The sequence below is a fragment of the Carassius carassius genome, chromosome 3 (genome assembly GCF_963082965.1).
Source record: "Carassius carassius chromosome 3, fCarCar2.1, whole genome shotgun sequence".
Taxonomy (NCBI): Eukaryota; Metazoa; Chordata; class Actinopteri; order Cypriniformes; family Cyprinidae; genus Carassius; species Carassius carassius.
In genome coordinates this window covers 29,399,127-29,418,277 of record NC_081757.1, presented here as the reverse complement: position 1 = coordinate 29,418,277, position 19,151 = coordinate 29,399,127, and the positions used below count along the sequence as shown (strand labels likewise).

Sequence of the window (19,151 nt, the reverse complement as noted above, 5' to 3'; positions counted from 1 at the left end):
TTTCACAAACACTCACATTCACATATCTTCATTTAAGCTTACTCCAGTGCACTCTGCTGACTGTCCCCTATTTGATCTGGACTTGATCTGGAGTGATAGCCTAATGAACTGCTTGGATAGTACCAGCAGATCTATTGATGAAAACCAAAAGAGTACAACTTTGATTGTGAGATCTTGACAAGGGCTCACTAGTACTCAAGGTTTGCATTGTTATTAATGACCTTGATACATTAAACTGTAAGCAATTAAATATTAAATCCACTTTTTATTGGTGACATGGGGGACATAGTCTCTTTTTAGCACATACATCTGAATGCCGTCAAGGCACTCGACCCTAGTGCCAGTGGATTTGTTTTCTCTGAGCTGGGTGGGTTTGAACCAAGTCATGCATTTCACCAGGCATGAACATGTTTATTTAAAACTATAACTCCTGTCATTCTCTGCACTTAGTACAAACAGAACAGCCCTTTTTTGAGGTAAAAATGTGTTCACTGACATCACTTGCATGTGTCAACAGAGGGAATACGATTTTACAGAATGTACAACAAGAAACAACAAATTCTACAATTTTGGGCAATTATTTTCCATAAGAAAGAAAGAAAATAGTATCTGTTTTTGGTTTCTTCCAACATGGGATATTGAGCCAAATGGGCAATGCCTGAAAGTTGTATTGCTTACACTCCAGTAAACACTCGCTGGACAAATCAACATGTCTCATGAGTCAGGCATTCCGTAAATCAACTAATATACATCACATCCAGCAAATAAAAGTAAACATGGGAAATTCACACACAAGTCAAATCAAAAGCACGCAGTGGAAGTTTCATATCCCATTAGAGTCCAGCTCTATTTTGTTGCCCCAGTTCTAGTGTTTTTGTACTGGGCTGTGGTCCTGAAGCTGTAGTCTGGTGCCAGGTTGATACGACGAATATGGAGATCATTAGCGAAAGCTCTCGCTCGCTGGTAGAAAAACAGCGAGAGTTCACGGTCCATGAGACAGTTGTGATAGATGGTGGCCAACTGAGTGCACAGCTCTAGCTGGGACCTCTTGTTGCCCAGATCCATAGCAGCAGCCAAGGCCAGGTGATAATAACCAGCAGCATCAAATGGGTCCTTGAATACAGAGGGAGAGAAGATTTACAATACTAGTAGATACTGTTCTATTAAGAGATTAAAATAGTAATCCTATTGTTATTTTAGGAGATTAAAATATTATTCATATTGTTCTATTAGGAGATTAAAATATTAGTCATTGCTTTATTAAGAGATTAAAATATTATTGTTCTATAAGAGATTAAAGAGATAGTTGCTATTGAGTTTTGTGTTGTGTTCTTTTAATTTTGAGATATCATAGTTATAGACAATACCAGGACATTACAACACCCCTAATTGACACAAAAACAATATTTATATATATTATATAAAATGAATATTGTCAATACCATACCCCTAATGGATAACATAGCTTCCGCACTGCATCTTGCAGCAGTGTATGGAACACCAATAGTCCAAAATTCAAACTCACCAAATGCAAATTTTAGTAAAACACAAACAATGGTGAATATATAAAAAATGGTGATAGTTGGTTGATAACTGGTCGTCACATGAGTAAAGCATTGCACTGTGTTCATTTAGAAGTGAGAAGCTCATGATCCAGTGTTAACAGTAATATTTTGAATAATAATAAGTATCATTAATACTACTGTATAATCATATTGAACTAGGAAAAACAAGTATTCCTTCTTTTTTGTCCTTATATAATCACATGCCTGGATGTAGCATGTGCTCTATATAATGAAATATAAATATATTTTCATTCTGAATATGAATAAGCTTCTATTTTGAGGTGTGAATAAAATATAATCTACAGATTATGTATTTAGACTGCCACCTTCTGGTCAGTTTACAATCTGGAGTTGAATTAGTATTTGATTTGATTTTTTTCAAGTTTGAATTTCACTTCTCCCTACTTTATTTGTAGAGACAACTATAAGGAAGCTATTCATACACTGATTTCCCATTCTACTGCAGTATCACATTAATGCTCTCTGCTTGTTTTATCATAGCGACCAGCGTGAGGTTGGCTAAACTAACGGCAGACGTCTACTGGCTTACCTTTACATCATAGAATACGATGTCTCCAAGTGTTTTGTAAACCCGGACATAGTACAGGGTTTCCTCATCGTACTGCAGGGGTGAGGGGCACAGGGACAGGGCTTTTAGAAAGTGGTGCTCTGCCATTTCAAACTGACCCAGACAATGGTACAACGTGGCGAGTCGATGGAATGCCACTCGCTCGTTTAAATCATCAGCTGTGAGACAATACACAGGCAAAGACTGTTATCTGTCTTTAAAGGTTTTCGGCTGTGTACTGTCTTGAACATGAATTTACCATGTTTGTGCTTTATTCTCAAAACAGACTAGATATCTCTGAAGGATCATAAATCAGTATAATACACTGAATAATGTGACTTTAAAAGCCACAGTTCTACATAACAGGGTTTAAGGGGGAAATGTTTCCGGAGTGTTATGAATGAACACATTATATTGTACAAATTAAACATACAAAACTGTAGAGTACTTGAGTGTGACCCTACCCAGACTGAAGCTGATGTCCAATGCAGTTTGAGCATACTCAATGGCCTCTGAACACTGTCCCAGCTGCAGCAGGAGCTCTGAAAGCTTATTACACAGCCTCAGCTGAGAGCGCACACTGCTCGTCTTCACCGCGATCGGAAGGGCTCGGTCCTTATGAACACAGAAACACAAACGTTCACAGGACACGGACAAACAAACTGAATGATTATGATTGTGATTAATGTTTTCTAACAAAAACTACTGTAATAAAGGAAATAACAGGGACCTGACAGTCACAGAGTGCAATAACAACACAGTGCGAAAGACTTCCCTCTTCATCAACAACGTGTACATGACCTACCCTGTAAAAGCAGATGGCTTTCTCCCTGTCCTGTGAACTGTTAAAGAACACATCTCCAGCTGCCTCCAACATCTCCAGGGTAAAGAGTGTGTCTCCTGTGCTCAAAGCCATGTCTTGGGCTACCTGTTACATAGAGAACAAGCCTTTAATTCACTTCTTAAGCAAATGTCCAGCAACATCATATTTGAAATGCAATCTTGGGATGGCTGGCATACTGTACCTGGTACTTACCCACAGACAGACACACACATACACACACACACACACACACACACACACACACACACACACACACTTTCTAAATTTATTTGGATCCACAAGACCAGCAACAAAAACAGAATCCAAATGCCGTGGGAGGTCAGTTTGCAAGATGACAGGTACACATGGCTAACATACATTCACAAGTCAATTTATAACATTTAACACTCAAGGATAGACAAAACATCTTTTTTTCGGTGTTTCTGCAGAAAATGTATGCCTATCCTCAAAGTGTTTTAAATCCAAGGTGTTTCCTACCGATCTGTAGGGTGTCTTTAAATACACTCTTTACAGTTGCAATAAGGCACATTGTAAAAAGTCAAATCAAAAATGCACTCAGTTCCCTGCATTAACGCTGGCAGTTCCAACAGGTCCTGCTGCTAGAAATCCATGCAGGTTTGTGGAAAGCTCAAACACACTCGGCTGTGGCCATGAAACACACACACATTATACATACTGTATACAAAAACACACACACACCGAAGAACGGGGTGATGACACACATACACCTACTCGTTCCTTACTATTGTTAATTTCAACATTTTAGTCATTAAAATGACAAAATAACACAAATAGAAGTGTGGTAATGAAATAGCGGCTAAAAATTAAAAAAAATCTAAATATTTTAGCTTCTTTGAGCTGCCATACTTTGTCTAGACTGCACCTGCACCAGTGTTGAAACTATTTTCATTGAAATAGAATATATAAGTTATATGACAAATTTCAAATTGAAGTAATACACTTCGTAAAAATACATTTAAGCTGCTGTAAATTTAAATATTATATAAAATAAAAACAACAATAACAAAAAAAAAACATCTACACACTCCAAGGTGCAACTTAAATAAAATATTATAAAAGATACTAAAGGAGTTGGTAGTGTATTCTCACCATATTATATTACATCAGTCAATACATGTAGACAAATAATGTATACACAAAAATCATATAATAATATTTGGTAACACTTTATTTTAGTGACTAATTCTCACTATTATCGGTACCTAGTTGCCTATTAGCATGTCTATTATTAACATATAGGTTGTTTACTTATGAAGCACTTATTCTGCATGACCATATTCTATATTCCTACCCCAAACCTAAACTTAACAGCTACTTTACTAACTATTAATCAGCAGCAAATTGGGAGTTTATTGAGGCAAAATCATAGTTAATGGTTTGTTAATAGCTAGAATTGGACCATAAAATAAAGTGTGACCTAATATTTAAATTTGATTTAGATCTTTAATTTATGCTTCCATTTAACTTGCCTATGGTTCCAGTAACAGTAACAGTAACAAATGTTAGGAGAAATGTACAAATGAAGGCAGCTTTCACCTGTACATAGAGGTCCACTAGCTCTGTCTGTTGGAGGATGTGGTAAATCTTTCCCGCCTTTAACCAGGCAAGAGCCTCCTTGCGTTTTCTGCCCAAGTCAATGAAGATGCCCAGGCTTCGTTTGGTGTAATCTAAAGCAGCTCTATTGGCTCTGGAAGATGACATGACAGACTTTAGTAAGGCTGTCTGCAGTCAGGCTTTATATTAATGTGTGATGCCTTACTACTGGCAACTCATTTTCATGTCCCTCCTGGATACATAAATGGAGTGAGAAGTTTATTATATAATTCACCCAAAAAATAAAATGTCATAATTTGCTCACCCTCATGTCATTCCAGACCTATTGCGTTTTGTTCATTACAAGAGAAGATATTTTTGAAGAATGATGACCAATTAGTTATAACTAACCGTAATTTTGATGAAAAATGTATGTTCAGAACATCTCTCTTAAATCATATAAGCAGGTCTCACTTCTCGGTGGCCAGGTTCAGGTAGAGCTGGCTTATCTTCTCCAGTGTCTCTCCCTCTAAGCTCTTGTCTCCTATCCGCTGAAGAAGGTTCAGCTGGTGCTCGTTGTAGATGATACACTGGGCTTCATCTGGACACACCTCTTCGTAAAGCTGACACAGGTGACGTGTGGCTTGCAGCTGGCCTGTAGTCATACAAAGAAGAATATATTTTGAGAGTCGGGTGATCAGCAAACCTGATGATAAACTGGACAGGATGTGGACATAATAGAATGTATCCAGGTGGTTCAATTTATGAATGCATTTTTTTAAATTCAGAATAATGTCCACAGATATGAACAACACTAGGGACAAGTATCAAAGGGATAGTTCACCCAAAAATAAATATTCTGCTATCATTTACTAACACAACTTTTTATGGATTGTTTTTATGATGTATTTATGATTTTTTTTTTAAACAGCAAACTAAAGGTTGAATGGACCTTCTTCGACAGACAGAAATCTCACAGGTTTAATTAAAAAATATGTTCACTGAACAAAAGTCTTATTGGTCTGGAATAAAATGAGGGTGATTGATTCAGGACAAAGAATTAATTAATTAGAAATTAATTGACATCAAGTAATTTGTGGTTTTATGTTCACTTACAATCAGAAGCCAAACTGTAATGTCTCACTACAGATCTCCTTACATCAAACTGTTCTAGATACTGATACTTGCACTAATACAAATATGATAAACACTTACTATCAATGTGATTGATAAACATGGCACTCAGCAGGGCCCATTCATAATGTATCTTCCCACTCTCATAGTTTCCTTGGGAAACAAAGTGTTTTCCCAACTCAAGAAGCACTAAAATAAAACTGAGTTCATGCTTTTCGTCCTCTAGCTCAGAGAACAGCTCCACTGACTGGGTGAGGTATTCTTCTGCCAATCTTTTTGCCTTGATTTGCAAACACATGAATCCAAAGTTGGCCAGTGCTACGGCCCAGTTACGTCTATCCTCAAACTCCTCACATATCTCAACTGCAGCCCGGTAACTCTCAGCGGCCTGTCGGATGTCCGATGAATGTCTGTATGAAATGGCCCGCATGTTGTAAACCACTCCTTCCAGCTGAGTAGTACAGTGCTCAGGAAGCGATGACAGCACAGCGTCTAGCACTTCCAGAGCTGTGCCGGGTTGCTGGTTGCAGATGTACAGCCATGCCAACCATAGAAGAGCAGCAGTAGTGTCTGACTGGCCAACGCTGGACACACCGCTGTGGTCGAGGACAGTGGACATGTAGTGAACAGCTCTGTCAGGCATGCTGTGGATATGGAAGAGCCACGACAAGCATAGAGCGTGGATATGACCCAGCACAGGCTCCTTGCTGGGGGACACTAGAGCAGCGGCACGGGTCAGGTATGGAGCCACTTGTGTTGGGACGGCCACTCCATACAGCTCTGATGCATTTTCCAGCAATAGCGAGATACTACAAAGACAGTGTGATACGGTGGCTCCTACCTGTGGAAGAGAATGGATGAATGCATGAATATTTGAAATGTTTTGGTCATTTTTAAATTGAATTAATGAATTTAATATATTAATATTTGTACTAACTATTTAATTGATTGTTTAATTGAAAAAGTAATCATAATAATTGTAATTATAATTATAATGTAATTTTTCATGTTGTTTTATTACACTGAACAAAATTCTAAACGCAACACTTTTGTTTTTGTCCCCATTTTGCTGAACTCAAAGATCTAAAACTGTTTCTATGTACACAAAAGGCCTATTTCTATCAAATATTGCTCACAAATCTGTATAAATCTGTGTAAGTAAGCACTTCTCCTTTGCAGAGATAATCCATCCACCTCACAGGTGTGGCATATCAGGATGCTGATTAGACAGCATGATTACTGCACAGGTGTGCCTTAGGCTGGTCACAATAAAAAGCCACTCTATCACACAGATTTATGAACAATATTTGAGAGAAATAGGCCTTTTGTGTACATAGTCTCCAAGACACTTCAAGAAACCTACCAAGTTACAATAATGTTAAAAGTTTTAGGCACTTGTGTAAAAAATGCAATAAAATGAAGATGCTGTCAAATAATGTCATAAATAGATTTTCTTTATCAAATAATGTCTATCAACTAAATTAAATCAACATTTGGTGTTTAAAGCAGCTTTTGGTCTGTAGGTGCACTTGTGGATAGTTTTTCAGTCAGCTTAGCAGGTAGGTCTCTTGAAGCATCTTGGAGATGTTGCCACAGTTCTTCTGGATTGAGTCTGTCTCAATTTATCAAAATAAATGTTTGGAAATGTAAACTGATATTTCCTACTGACACAATAAAGCAAAAGACAGAAATAACTGACTTAAAACCAATTTTAGCTGACGAAAATATGAGTGCTCTAATAATTTTGGCCACCACTGTGTTTTTTATTTAATTTAAATAATATAAGTGCTTCCTGAAACCACTATCAAGTTATAGCACCCACCTGAAGTGATGCTCGCTTTGCACAGCTTTCAGCCAAGCGTGGCCGTCTCTGGTCACTGTAGAGTCTTGCTAACACCAGGAAAACTTGGCTCAATGTCTCATCACATTCGTGAGGAACTTCATCAGCAAGGATCAAAAGCCTTTCAATGAATGGGATAGCACTCATGCCGTCTTCAAGCTTCAGGTGGAGCTTCGCCAGGTGGAAGCAGGCCCGTGCCTCAGCAGGTTGATTCTTAGCCAGGACGGCTTTTTTTAGTACATATTTTAATACCTCAGGATCCTCACAGCCAAACATACAATCAGGAACAGCCATCAACAAAGCAGACAAGCGCTCTGAAAAACTGGAAAATTTTTCATGCTTCTTCAGTGTTAGGTAGATGAGTGCCAGGTTGGAGTAAATGGCAGAGAGCAGAAAAATATCAGTGAAAGAGTCCCTGGGAACATTCAAGGCTTCCTCATAATAAACCCGAGCTTGAGAGAACTTTGACCTCCCTGCACAAAGCTGTCCAAGAAGAAAACAAATCCGACTCTGCGCCCAAGAGACACGCTTCTTTCGTGCCAGTTCTCGGGCTATACCTAAATACGCCATTATCTCCTCTTCATCAGAGTGACCCTCGAAATGTGAGATGAGGAATTCTGGGTAAGCCCTGTACAAAAGCAGGAACTCTGGCTGGTGATCACGTCTGCTCAAGAATGAAAGCAGTGCATGATGTTCATCTGGTCTGGGGTTGTCCTGCTCCAAGCAGACAGAAAACCGTGGGATCTCCTGGGACGACTCTGTATCATCCGCTTCTTTCTTCACCTGTTGCTTGCTGCTGACTGATGAAGAATCATTTCTTTGAGACTCATCTGCCTCACTCAAAATGTGTTTGGCTTTCTGTTTTAGGTTGTTTAATTCCGTCTGATGAGACTTGTCTGGAGACAAAAAATAATAAATAAAATAGAAATAAACAGATCATTGTTTTAATTAGCCCATCCTAAGCATCAATCTAGACATCAGTCAAAAATGACTCTTTACACAAATAAAATTATATTCAATAATAAGTAATACTTAGTTTCATTTTATTTGCTCTGAATGAACAAGCAAATAATCAACAGACAGACAGACGGATAGATATTTACTCATTTTGAACTGAACCTGGAATTTCTTTCGGTAGATCTGTGGTATGTAAAACAAATAAAACAAACGTTTGTTAAAGGAAAACATTAAGAAAGAATTAAAAAATGTAAACAGATATTTAAACCCATACCTACTCTGATTGGTTCAATCGTCTTTCATGGACATATGCTACATGATAGGAAATGTGTGCGTAGTTGATGTAGGAAGGAGTATGTTGTTTAAAAAGCTAAAACGCTGTGCAATTTTACAAAGCCTATACATTATAATGCACAGAAGAAGAAAAACATTAGCCTGTAACTCGCCATGTCCCTGAAATGATTGTTTTGCTAAATTAAGATGATCTTTAGGCTAACAGACGAACAACCCACTACAGTTAGTAAATGAATTGGATTGAGGTGTTCAGATAGAAGAATTAATTATGAATTAAATAATTTTTGAAAATGTGATTACATCATCAGAGTATGAAAAGGAAACAAATAGGGGTGTATCAGTATTCTTTTTAATTTATATAGCATGACAAGACAATTATTATTAGATATAATTATCTGTCATGCAGTTGATAAATGACACCACTGTGTCATTTCAATTTTTATGAAACTTTCATTTTCTTTAGTACTACATTGCAAAGCATAGACTTTTACCTCCCCTTTATTTCAGGAAAATATGCCGCTCCTCATTATTTTAAAGTGAAGAAATCGAGAAACTTTTATTTCTATCGGCCAGTGATGATTTTGATGATTCAGTGATGAACTTGTAATCTGTTGCTATAGCAACGAACGCAACTTCATGATCATCCTGCTCTTGTTTTAGTGCAGTTGTCTCACAGCCACTGCGGTCAGATATTGAGATAAACTTTATAAAGTAGGCCTATCATCTATTTATATTAAATTAATATATTAAATAGGTATATTCTCCGATACACATTTTGTGACCATTATTGAGCCGATTCTTTTCAATCAGCTGTAATGAATCAGGACATTCTACGCTTAACGTAGCTTAATGCATCAAAGATGTGTTTTTAAAATACCAAACTCAGTAAACATTTTTAATAAAGCATTCTATTTACAGACAAGCAGGTTATGGGAGGAAAATGCTTAAGGTGTAATTAAACGCGTTGCGTTCATATTCTGGGCTTATATCTGCTTTTCTGTGAATATAATGCTTTATTAATAATTTGTTTCCTGAGTTTTGGGCTTTTTAAAACACTGTTTTAATGTATTAAGCCATGTACTTTCACGTTAAGCATTTTAGAATGTCCTAATGATTCATTTGTGAATTTGACTGGTCCAGAACAGGTCCTAAGTTACATCTCGCGATTCAATAAATCAGACATAGTGAGTCAAGTTAACAATAAACAACTGTGCATTATAATGAAGGCTTTGCAAAACTTCACAGCATTTTTAGCTTTTTAAACAACACACTCCGTACATCAACAAATTTCCTATCATGTATGCCTATGAAAGACGAACCAATCAGAGTAGGTATTGGGCGGGGCTACACGTGAAGCCCCGCCTCGATCTACAGGCTGCAGCTGGGTGTGCTTTGTGTGTCACGCTGATTCATTTCCTTGCGCTTTAGCGCCTCATGTGGCCTAATCATGTAAATCGCGCCAGGTGCTTCAGAACTATTGATTCGACGGCAGAACATACAGCAGTAACGTCTCATCTTTGTAAGTTCAGAACTGTTGTGGCCCAGTGCTGACTTGTCTATAATTTACGTGAAAATATAACCCGCAAACACAGTAACCCGCGCGATCTTGAGCATTATTTATCTCTACCGCTACGAAAGCGTTGTTTTTATGAGCACCGCTATCTGTAGACGACCGTTGTAGTGATAACGCCGTTCTGTTTTAGTATCTAAATCCGCAGGACAGTGACTGAGCAAGATGCCGAAGAGAAGCGACTCGAAGCCCGTTGTTTCAGCTCCACGATGGGAAGAAGTTCAAGGTAAAACACAGATAGTGCTGATTGAGCGCCAATAACATAAGCACTAACGTTAAATAAACCATAGGTTTATATGATTTTACAGTTGCTTTCCTTATTACGGGTTTTACAGATTTCTGCAACCCTGACAAACTGCTGTTGTGCCCCTATGACCCACATCATCTGATCCGGGCCTGTCGGTTCCCGTACCATCTCATCAAATGCAGGAAGGTGCGTGTGCAGAAGCCTCCACAACAGAATCCCTTTCACTTCTTCTTAGTTTATTCATCCCCCACACTGTTCTGTTAGTTATTATCAGTTCTTAACCAGTAAACATTCAGTGGGGCCACAAGATCACTCACAATTATATTAAGTTTTTAAAGCATCTTAATTAAAATGCTAAAAAACGGCTAGTAGTCTAGATGTAACTTATGCCTACAAAATGGTCCACTTGAGAGAAAATAGGCAAATATGTAATTTGACATCCATAGTAAGACAGGTGCCTTACAAGGATTTCAGTGATTCAGCAGCTATTTTATATTTAAATATAATAATCAATTTATTCTTAATGGGATTGGTTTCCCCACACCAGAATGCAACCACAAAGCAGCTATGGTGCTATGATGAAGCAGAATTTAAATCCTGGGCTTAAACATTTATTAAATACAGTGGTGGTCAAAATTATTAGAAAACAAGTATTTTCACCAGCTAAAAAATGGTTTAAAATCATTTATTTCTATCTTTTGCTGTACTGTGTCAGTAGGAAATATCAGTTTACATTCCTAAGTATTCATTTTGCCATTAATAATAATATTCCAGTGAGATTTTTGTTTGCACAAGGAGTCTGACAGCAGCCAGTGCTCCACACAGAGATCTGATCTCACCATCATCAGTCTGTCTGGAATAACATGAAGAAACAGAACAAACTGAGACAGACTCAATCCAGAAGAACTGTGGCAACATCTCCCAAGATGCTTCAAGTGACCTACCTGCTAAGCTGACTGAAAAACTATCCACAAGTGCACCTACAGACCAAAAGCTGCTTTGAACGCAAAGGATGGTCACACCAAATGTTGATTTCATTTAGTTAATAGAAGTTATTTGATAAAGAAAATCGATTTATGGCATTATTTTTGAGTGCATCCTAATTTTACAGCATTTTTACACAAGTGCTTAAAACTTTTAACAGTACTGTAGCTTTGCAGGTACGTTTCTTGAAGCATCTTGGAGACGTTGCCACAGTTCTTCTGCATTTAGTCTATTTAACACTATTCTTGTGGTTCAGTGTAAGCCGATGTTCTGTCAGTCGTTTGTTGATTGGATGGAGGCAGAATGTTAGTTTGCAATCAGTTATAAGAAAATTAAATTAAATTAAATGTATGCATTTAGCAGACACTTTTATCCAAAGTGACTTACAGTGCATTCAGGCTAACATTTTTTACCTACCATGTGTTTCCTGGGGATCGAACCCACAACCTGCTACGCAATGCTCTACCACTTGAGCCACAGGAAAAGGGTATAGTTTAAGCAAACTAAATAATCGGTCCAGCATACAGTGAAGGCTGCCAATTTCGCTGGAAGATCCAGTTTTGACATTTTGAATAACACTATGAGGTCAAATGGTCGAAGAATGAATGAAATTAAACATTTGCATGGATGAATTCTATAACATGAATTTACCAAACAGACAGGGTGGATTGTCATGTCATTCTAAGTTAATACCAAGTTTCTGATTTAATATCAGTAATTAGACTTCTGTTTCATCGTGATGAATATCTGATAAATATCTGTGATCTTAATGTCATTCGTAGAATCATCCTGAATTGGTTGGTGAATTATGGACTTGTCCATTCAATGCACGCCACTTGATGAGAAAACACGAGCTGTCCCATCACATCTCAACCTGTGTGGACCGGTGCACTGTTAATGACACCTACAGTAAGCTCCAATCAACCTCTTCACCTTCATGTTGGATTATTGCAGATACACTCCATGCATAATGAATTCTTAATGCTTAATTTTCAATGGCAGTGGCCAGTGACGACACTGATAGTAAGCTTAAAATCCCGGTGAGGACCTGGACTGCGCCTCTGTGTGATGAAGACTGGGATGAAGGTAACGCTTAGATCTGTATCCTGAGTTAGGCCCAATCCCAATTCTACCCCTTAGCCCTTCCCCTTACGTGAAGGGGTAGGGGTGAAGGGGTAGGGGTGTCTCGATTCTCTTTTGGTTGGAGGGGAAGGGGTAAGGGGAAGGGCCAGATAGCCCTTCAAACGAAGATTTTTCGGGACCACACTTCAAATGAAGGGGTATGAATTATCTCGGCAACATGGCTGCTACAACGGACAAAAAGACACCTAAATGTAAGCTTTTTTAGCATAAATAAAGATTTTAACGAAAAGTATTCATTTGTTTTATGTTACATTCAATTGTGAGTTCATATTAACGGTCATGTTACTCAAAGAAATGTTTGGAAAAAATCACTAATATTTGCTAACGTCATATCATTACAGACTGCATGATAGTGCCACAGCATATGTCTGATCAGGGCGATAACTGCCGACATTGATGGGGGCTAATCCCCCCAATAATTAGAAATCGCTAAACCATTTTCTCAAATATTGCCTATTCCAGAGAGCAAGAGAGAGAGAAAGAAAGAATTGGAAGTTGTGTGTATTCGCGTCTGTGCGTTTATCTTTTTAGAGTGAGTTTACTTAAAAACAGCGACTGTATCCTCTCGTCTCTGGAAGATATAATGTAGTGATTCAGTATTTAAACTGTATTTAATAAAAGTCGTGTGGCAGCGTTGACAAGTTTATTTTCAAGTGTGAGCTGCGCGATTTCCGATATGTGTGTGTGTGTGTCAGTAAGCAGCGCATTAATACAGGACGATAATTAAAGGCTCTAATGCACACCAATATATGTGTGTATTGTAAGAGCTAGACGACGAATGATGGCGTGTGACGTCACGGTAGTGGTGTCCCAATCCTTAGGGGAATATTTTCTCCCCTACCCCTTGACACTCTGGAAGGGGAAGGGGTATAAAATAGAATTGGGATTGGGCTTTAATGGCAGATTATTATACCCTAAAGATACTATTTTGAATTTGTAAATGAACATAATATGGGCTTTTTTAACATTGGATCATGTCTGAGCCTTACAGAGGTGAAAAAGCATGTAACATCAGCGCCATCTTTTGTCTGGGATGTGTCCAAATCACTTCCTCAAGACAGGTCAGTATAGAGCTAGCTTCACAACAATGCAGTAGCATGTAGGATTCCATTTATTCATAGTTGGCAATGGATCCTTTTGATCAGATTGGTTGAATTTTCAATTAATACTACAAAATCATGACGGCACATTTCTCTCTGTATTAGGGAAAACCCCAGCACTTCCAGTAATGTGACTGCTGGTTTCAGACCACCACAAGTTCTTCCCTGGATAAGCAACTGTACTGATTTTTAAGGTTTTTTTATAGTGTGTCAACCATGTCAAGAATATTCCTGTACAAAAGACATTGAATCCTGATTGTGTTGGTTTCTTGTTTTGGCATTTCTTGTATAGGCCACTAGTTCTTGCAGTGACAAATTAGTTTTCTAATCTTCAGTTTAGTTTCCCAAAGGTGGAGCAGTAAAGACGGTTTAGGTTCTCAGCTGTGTTTACACCAAACAAAAGAAAGCTTATGATCAGGATATACAGAATACAAGACTTTCATTGATGTGTTTTGTGTTGTCATAGTTGCTTTGTGCCTGTAATTCTACCTCTGTGGTCTGTAAGGAACGCCTCTTTTTGGTGAACAAGAATTGTTAGTAGGTTTTTTTGCTTCGACAAATGTTGTTCATAGCACAGATACTGTTCTAAATTTATTTTTTTTAAATGCTAAAATGTTCATATTGAAAATGGCCTTACCAAGTTTGTAGTTTGTGCCTACATCAGACTGGCATATTTTCTTCAATAAAGCAATAGTTTCCTCTTTAATTTTTTCCTGATCCAAGGTAGCGATTTGTCTGTCCTCGTTTTTCAGGAATATGTCTGATGATCTGTAATGGAAACAAAGGATAACTTATAAAGTATTGTGTGCAAAACTGTCATTTAAGATAAACCACACAACGGAAATACTACTTGAAATATTCATACAGTGATGCAAGCACTTACTCACAAAATGAACTGGTTGCTTTGACCAGGTTGGTTTTGATGAGGCCGATATCCCCAGTTCTCTCCGATTTTCCCATGAACCAATCAAAACAGGCAACCAGCAGGCCCAGGATGATGATGCGTTCACCAGCCTGGAAACTCAGTTCATCTGGCCTATCAGCATTATACTCTTCCGTGGCCTCACAGACCCCTACTGCTGTGAGAGATATTGTTACAATTGTGTTAGAGTTCAGTTGTGATGACTTGTTGCTTTATAGCTTTTTCAGTTTTTTTAATTGTGCATTACAAAATGTTCTATTTTAAATAAATACTGTTCTCAAAATCACAGAATCTTAAAAACATAATAGGCAGCACAAACATTTTCAACTACATTAAGAAAATTTCTAATACGATATCAACAAGAAATCGTTTTTTAAGCACAAAATCATTCCTAAATTATCATTTTACAGTGATTTCTGAAGGATCATGTGACAATGGAGACTGAAGTAATGACTGCTGAAAATTCAGCTTCGCCATCACAGAAATAAATTACATTTGAAAATATATTAAAATAGAAAACTGTTATTTTAAATCATAATAATATTTCACAATATTACTATTTTTCACTGTATTTTTGTGGTGAGCCTAAGAGACTTCTTTCAAAATCTTACCGACTGCAAAACACTAAACAGGATAAATCAAATCAAGTAAAATTATTTCATCGTTTTCTCACCAATCTGAAAGGGAAGGTCCCTTGTGTCCTTGCCACCACCTACTAATATACCCTCTGGGCAGGACTTTAGAAACCACCTTGGGAAGTAAAAAAAAAAGTTCTGTGTTCTGTTGATTTTGTTAGTAAGTTCATATGAAATTCAGAAGGTGACACATACTCATGAAAGGGAATGACCGGCTCCAGAGCTGGTTTTGGTTTGGTTCCTCTAGCCCCATCTGCAAGTGACAGCACTGTCCACCCTGATCCCAGGAACGGAGGCTCAAACAAAGCAATATCCCCCTTCTCCAGATAAAGGTCGCTACCTGACGTAGAGCTATCAAACATCTGATTTGCTGTGCAGCATCCAAAGAAAGACCCTAAAAAGGAAACAGTATTGTTTTACTACAAATAGCAATGATATTCACTGTCTGTTTCTGAAATGAAATATAAAATATATAGTGTGCTTAAAGACTATTTATTTACCTTCTTGCATTAGAAAGCCTTTATACATCAGATTTAGCGTCTCTTCTTTAATTGAGATCTCAATTCCGGAATGCTGATCGAGGGAAATTAACCAGAACTCCTGGTCCATGAGAAGGTTTTCCAAACACTGACCCAAGAAGCCTGGTGGAAATGACACATTTGGTCATAATATTTTAATATACACTGCAGATTACTGATTGATCTTTCAGAAATCATTCTAATATGCTGATCGGATGCTCCCTTATTATTTGTGCTCAAGTTATTAATATTGGTTCTTATTATTATTATCAATGATGGATTCTTTGATGAATAGAAATCCTCTTTAACATTCTTAGTGTCTTTATTGTCAATTTATTTCAATAAAATTTAAATAACAACAGACCCATTTTGTGGTATGTGCTGAACTTCCATATTTCTTCAAGTGTTTTAAAGGTGATACATATAGTCCTTTCCTCACTATTGATGGATACAAAATGAGCAGACAACTCCTGCAAGACAGGGAGCCAAGTATGTTAAATGTGTGTATTTATCTGAAATACATCTGTATATATAATGTAGTCTGAATAGGGATGACCATACAGAGATTAAGGTCATGACCCCTGAGAGGTCAGCTTCCAGCACACATAGTTTCCTGCAAAGCACTTCCTGTGTGCCCTCATTGGCAGGAAGTCGATCTGGCCCCTCCACCATAGTCAGCTGCATAGCCAAAACTGCAACAGGAAACAGTGTACATAGTTAACATTATATCTACCACTGCATCCAACACTAACAGATCAGCCTACACATGGAAAATATTCCAGTCAGCACTAGTAAACGTGTAAGGAAAGTGAATTAGTGATGTAAAGAGGCCAGTCAGTTAAATTAATATAAGGTGACATAATAAACCAAACCTTTATACTGCTGTAAATTCCAGATCTAGTTCTGCTATTCAATTTTAATCTAAAACATTCATCTCAAGAGCAATATTCGTGGTTCAATCCACAGTTTAGATGTTGTATTTGACCACAATCATGTGATGTTTCACAGCTGTGTTTAACAGAGAGGGTTAATAAATGACAGTCAAAGGGATTTGTAAAGTCCAATGTATGATCTCTGAAAGTTACTCTTTTTTGAGTGTCACCAAAGCAGGTCAGAGTTCAATTAAAGGAATAGTTCATCAAAAAACTGAAGTTCTGTCATTTACTCACCCTTTCCTTCTACAGTGGAACGTAAAATATATATTGAGAAATCACTCATTAACTGTAGAATGGATGTCTATGGTCACCAAAAGCATTATTTAGCATTTAGCATTTCTTGTTTCATTAAGTCATACAGGTTTGGAATGACATAAGGGTGAATAAATTAACTTAGAAACTTGTCTCAGAGTATGCTGACCAAGAATTGTCAACCAAGTTTTTCTACATAGTATTCTATTATTATTTGAGATTATAATTTGATTAAGACAATGGAGGCCATTCACAAAGTCATAAGGATTTATTCACATCCGTCTTAGTGTATTAAAGAGGAAGATGGTATTTTATATGAGAGCAAGATTCACCTGTTGGTATATTATCATCAGAAGCTCCTGAAGTACCTTTGACACTTCCTCTTAAGGTCTTAAAATCTGAAAAGAAATTGACACACTCCTTTAAACTTGGTATTAACGATGATGCAGATCATTTCTGTAATCCTTTACCATTTTAACACTTTATAATTCTGTTGTAGTTTAAGGAAATTTACATTGGCGTTTCAGAAGTACTGTAGTCAAGTCCAGACACTTTAACTAAAATTTTTCTAACTTAATTACCTTTAAGACTAACAGGACGGAAATGAAAACCTGTTAACCATTGTATATTCAGGTAGCTTACACGAGGCTGTCAACTTAACTTTCATAACTGATCTTTTGAATGTTTTAGAGACAAACCAGTTAATACCGCAAAACTTCACAGAATCCATTAAATCCATTACTTATATATATTGATGTTTTTGCTGCTGCTTTCCCACCAAAACGGTGATGTCACTTCCTGGAGGATGATGCGACTGTTAGTTTCAGGGATTTTACAAAAGAATAACAGGATGGAAAGTGAAGGACACTGAAAACTGATTCAGTGTTCATAAGGTCAAAAACAAGAAATACCTAGAAGATTTCTGCACTTGGAGAGCTACATCTGCTCAAACCAAAAAACTACTACAATTATTTATAATTCTCCCATGTGTTCACTTATAGGCTATTTGAGAAATTGTAATAAAAGGAGATATGATTTTCATAGGCCTGTTTTATAAGATTTTTTTATCCAGTAGCCTATCAGTAGTGCAATAGGAATATGACAAATTATTCAAAACGAAAGATCAACTTCATACGTTCAGCATCACACATAGCCTATGTTAAGAAACACTTTTTTCTTTTAAATCTCACCTCTAGATGAAGATTCGATAACGTGATCCCATTCATTGTGTGTGGACTCAGTCGACGGCTCTCTGCGTATCGTTCGAATTCCATCCGGATCGGACTCCAAGCCGTTCTCGGTTTTGGACGAGTTTCTCCGGACCGCGGCTGACATCCCGTCAGAGCTCCGAGAGGAGAAGCGAATGGGACAGTAATGTCGATCACGCGCTCCTCGCGCTGTCACCAAATAAAAGCGCACAGGTGGCGGAACTGATTTTGAGAGCGTATGTTACATCACACAGTACATGACTGCACGGATTCGTGTCCTTAACGGTGAAGGAGAAAAGAAAGAGACTGTCCAGAACCACAGGCAACAGGTCCAGCTACTCCTTACACACACATGTTGGAGGTGTAACCTATGTGTGTGTGTATGTGTGTGTGTGTGTGTGTGTTTGTGTGCGTTATGTGATTTTGGCATCAGTAAGCATTTTTGTTTTTAAAAATAAATAACCTTGGGAAAAACCTTGGCACGCAAAGTTTCAGCAAAAGTTAATAATCACACGGTGTGAGTGTAGCCTACAGAACTGCTAGGGGTCCGTGTTATAAGTGTAAACTAGGTGTGTGTCTGTGTATTTGGGTGAACTCAGAAAACTTCAGAGGAAGAGTGTCAGCATTTCCCCTTCCTCTCTGGTTGCCTAAATGAAAGTGGAGTTTTAAAATCCTTGTAGCTTTATGTGGGTACAATTTTTATAGTGGGGGTCAAATTGACCCTAATTGGCTCCAATACAGTTAATCAAAAACAATTAAAAGGGATAAATCAGGCAAAAACAGCTAACATTTAACATTAACACTTCTTACCACTGGTCTACAAACATTTATCTGTTACTCAACTTTTGCAGAGGTTATTTCTTTTTAAAAACAATAATGCA

At 37.6% G+C, this 19,151-nt stretch overlaps 2 protein-coding genes across 3 annotated transcripts; one reads left to right on the top strand and one right to left on the bottom strand.

Annotated features, from left to right (window-relative positions):
* Positions 1-245: 245 nt before the first annotated feature.
* On the bottom strand, positions 246-18,922 carry LOC132124586 (SH3 domain and tetratricopeptide repeat-containing protein 1). The gene is made up of 17 exons (XM_059535669.1): positions 18,253-18,922; positions 17,395-17,460; positions 16,437-16,567; positions 16,240-16,345; positions 15,858-15,998; positions 15,553-15,751; positions 15,396-15,472; positions 14,684-14,879; positions 14,438-14,568; positions 7,488-8,401; positions 5,747-6,506; positions 5,006-5,186; positions 4,535-4,685; positions 2,939-3,061; positions 2,598-2,748; positions 2,116-2,312; positions 246-1,113 (listed from the first exon to the last, which is right to left on the bottom strand). The coding sequence occupies exons 1-17, from the start codon at positions 18,395-18,397 to the stop codon at positions 847-849; spliced, it is 3,936 nt and encodes a 1,311-aa protein (XP_059391652.1). The 5' UTR covers positions 18,398-18,922; the 3' UTR covers positions 246-846.
* LOC132124593 (gametocyte-specific factor 1) lies at positions 10,140-14,506 on the top strand. 2 transcript variants are annotated; one of them, XM_059535689.1, is made up of 7 exons: positions 10,140-10,275; positions 10,460-10,552; positions 10,662-10,759; positions 12,340-12,466; positions 12,560-12,643; positions 13,692-13,761; positions 13,906-14,506. In XM_059535689.1, exons 2-7 carry the CDS (start codon positions 10,492-10,494, stop codon positions 13,991-13,993), a joined length of 528 nt encoding a protein of 175 aa, XP_059391672.1. In that variant the 5' UTR covers positions 10,140-10,275; positions 10,460-10,491; the 3' UTR covers positions 13,994-14,506. The 2 variants fall into 2 exon arrangements, with proteins under 2 accessions (XP_059391672.1, XP_059391663.1); XM_059535680.1 differs by lacking the exon at positions 10,140-10,275 and having other exon boundaries at positions 10,282-10,552.
* Positions 18,923-19,151: the final 229 nt, after the last annotated feature.

Excerpts from the sequence above, each read along its gene's own strand:
- LOC132124593 (XM_059535689.1), top strand. The coding sequence starts at position 10,492 with ATGCCGAAGAGAAGCGACTCGAAGCCCGTTGTTTCAGCTCCACGATGG. Across the intron at positions 12,644-13,691 it reads TGATGAAGACTGGGATGAAG|AGGTGAAAAAGCATGTAACA; the intron begins GTAACGCTTAGA and ends TGAGCCTTACAG. Across the intron at positions 13,762-13,905 it reads AAATCACTTCCTCAAGACAG|GGAAAACCCCAGCACTTCCA; the intron begins GTCAGTATAGAG and ends TCTCTGTATTAG.
- LOC132124586 (XM_059535669.1), bottom strand. The coding sequence starts at position 18,397 with ATGTCAGCCGCGGTCCGGAGAAACTCGTCCAAAACCGAGAACGGCTTG. Across the intron at positions 15,752-15,857 it reads AGGCTTTCTAATGCAAGAAG|GGTCTTTCTTTGGATGCTGC; the intron begins GTAAATAAATAG and ends TTTCCTTTTTAG. Across the intron at positions 4,686-5,005 it reads CTGAACCTGGCCACCGAGAA|AGCCAATAGAGCTGCTTTAG; the intron begins GTGAGACCTGCT and ends GTCATCTTCCAG.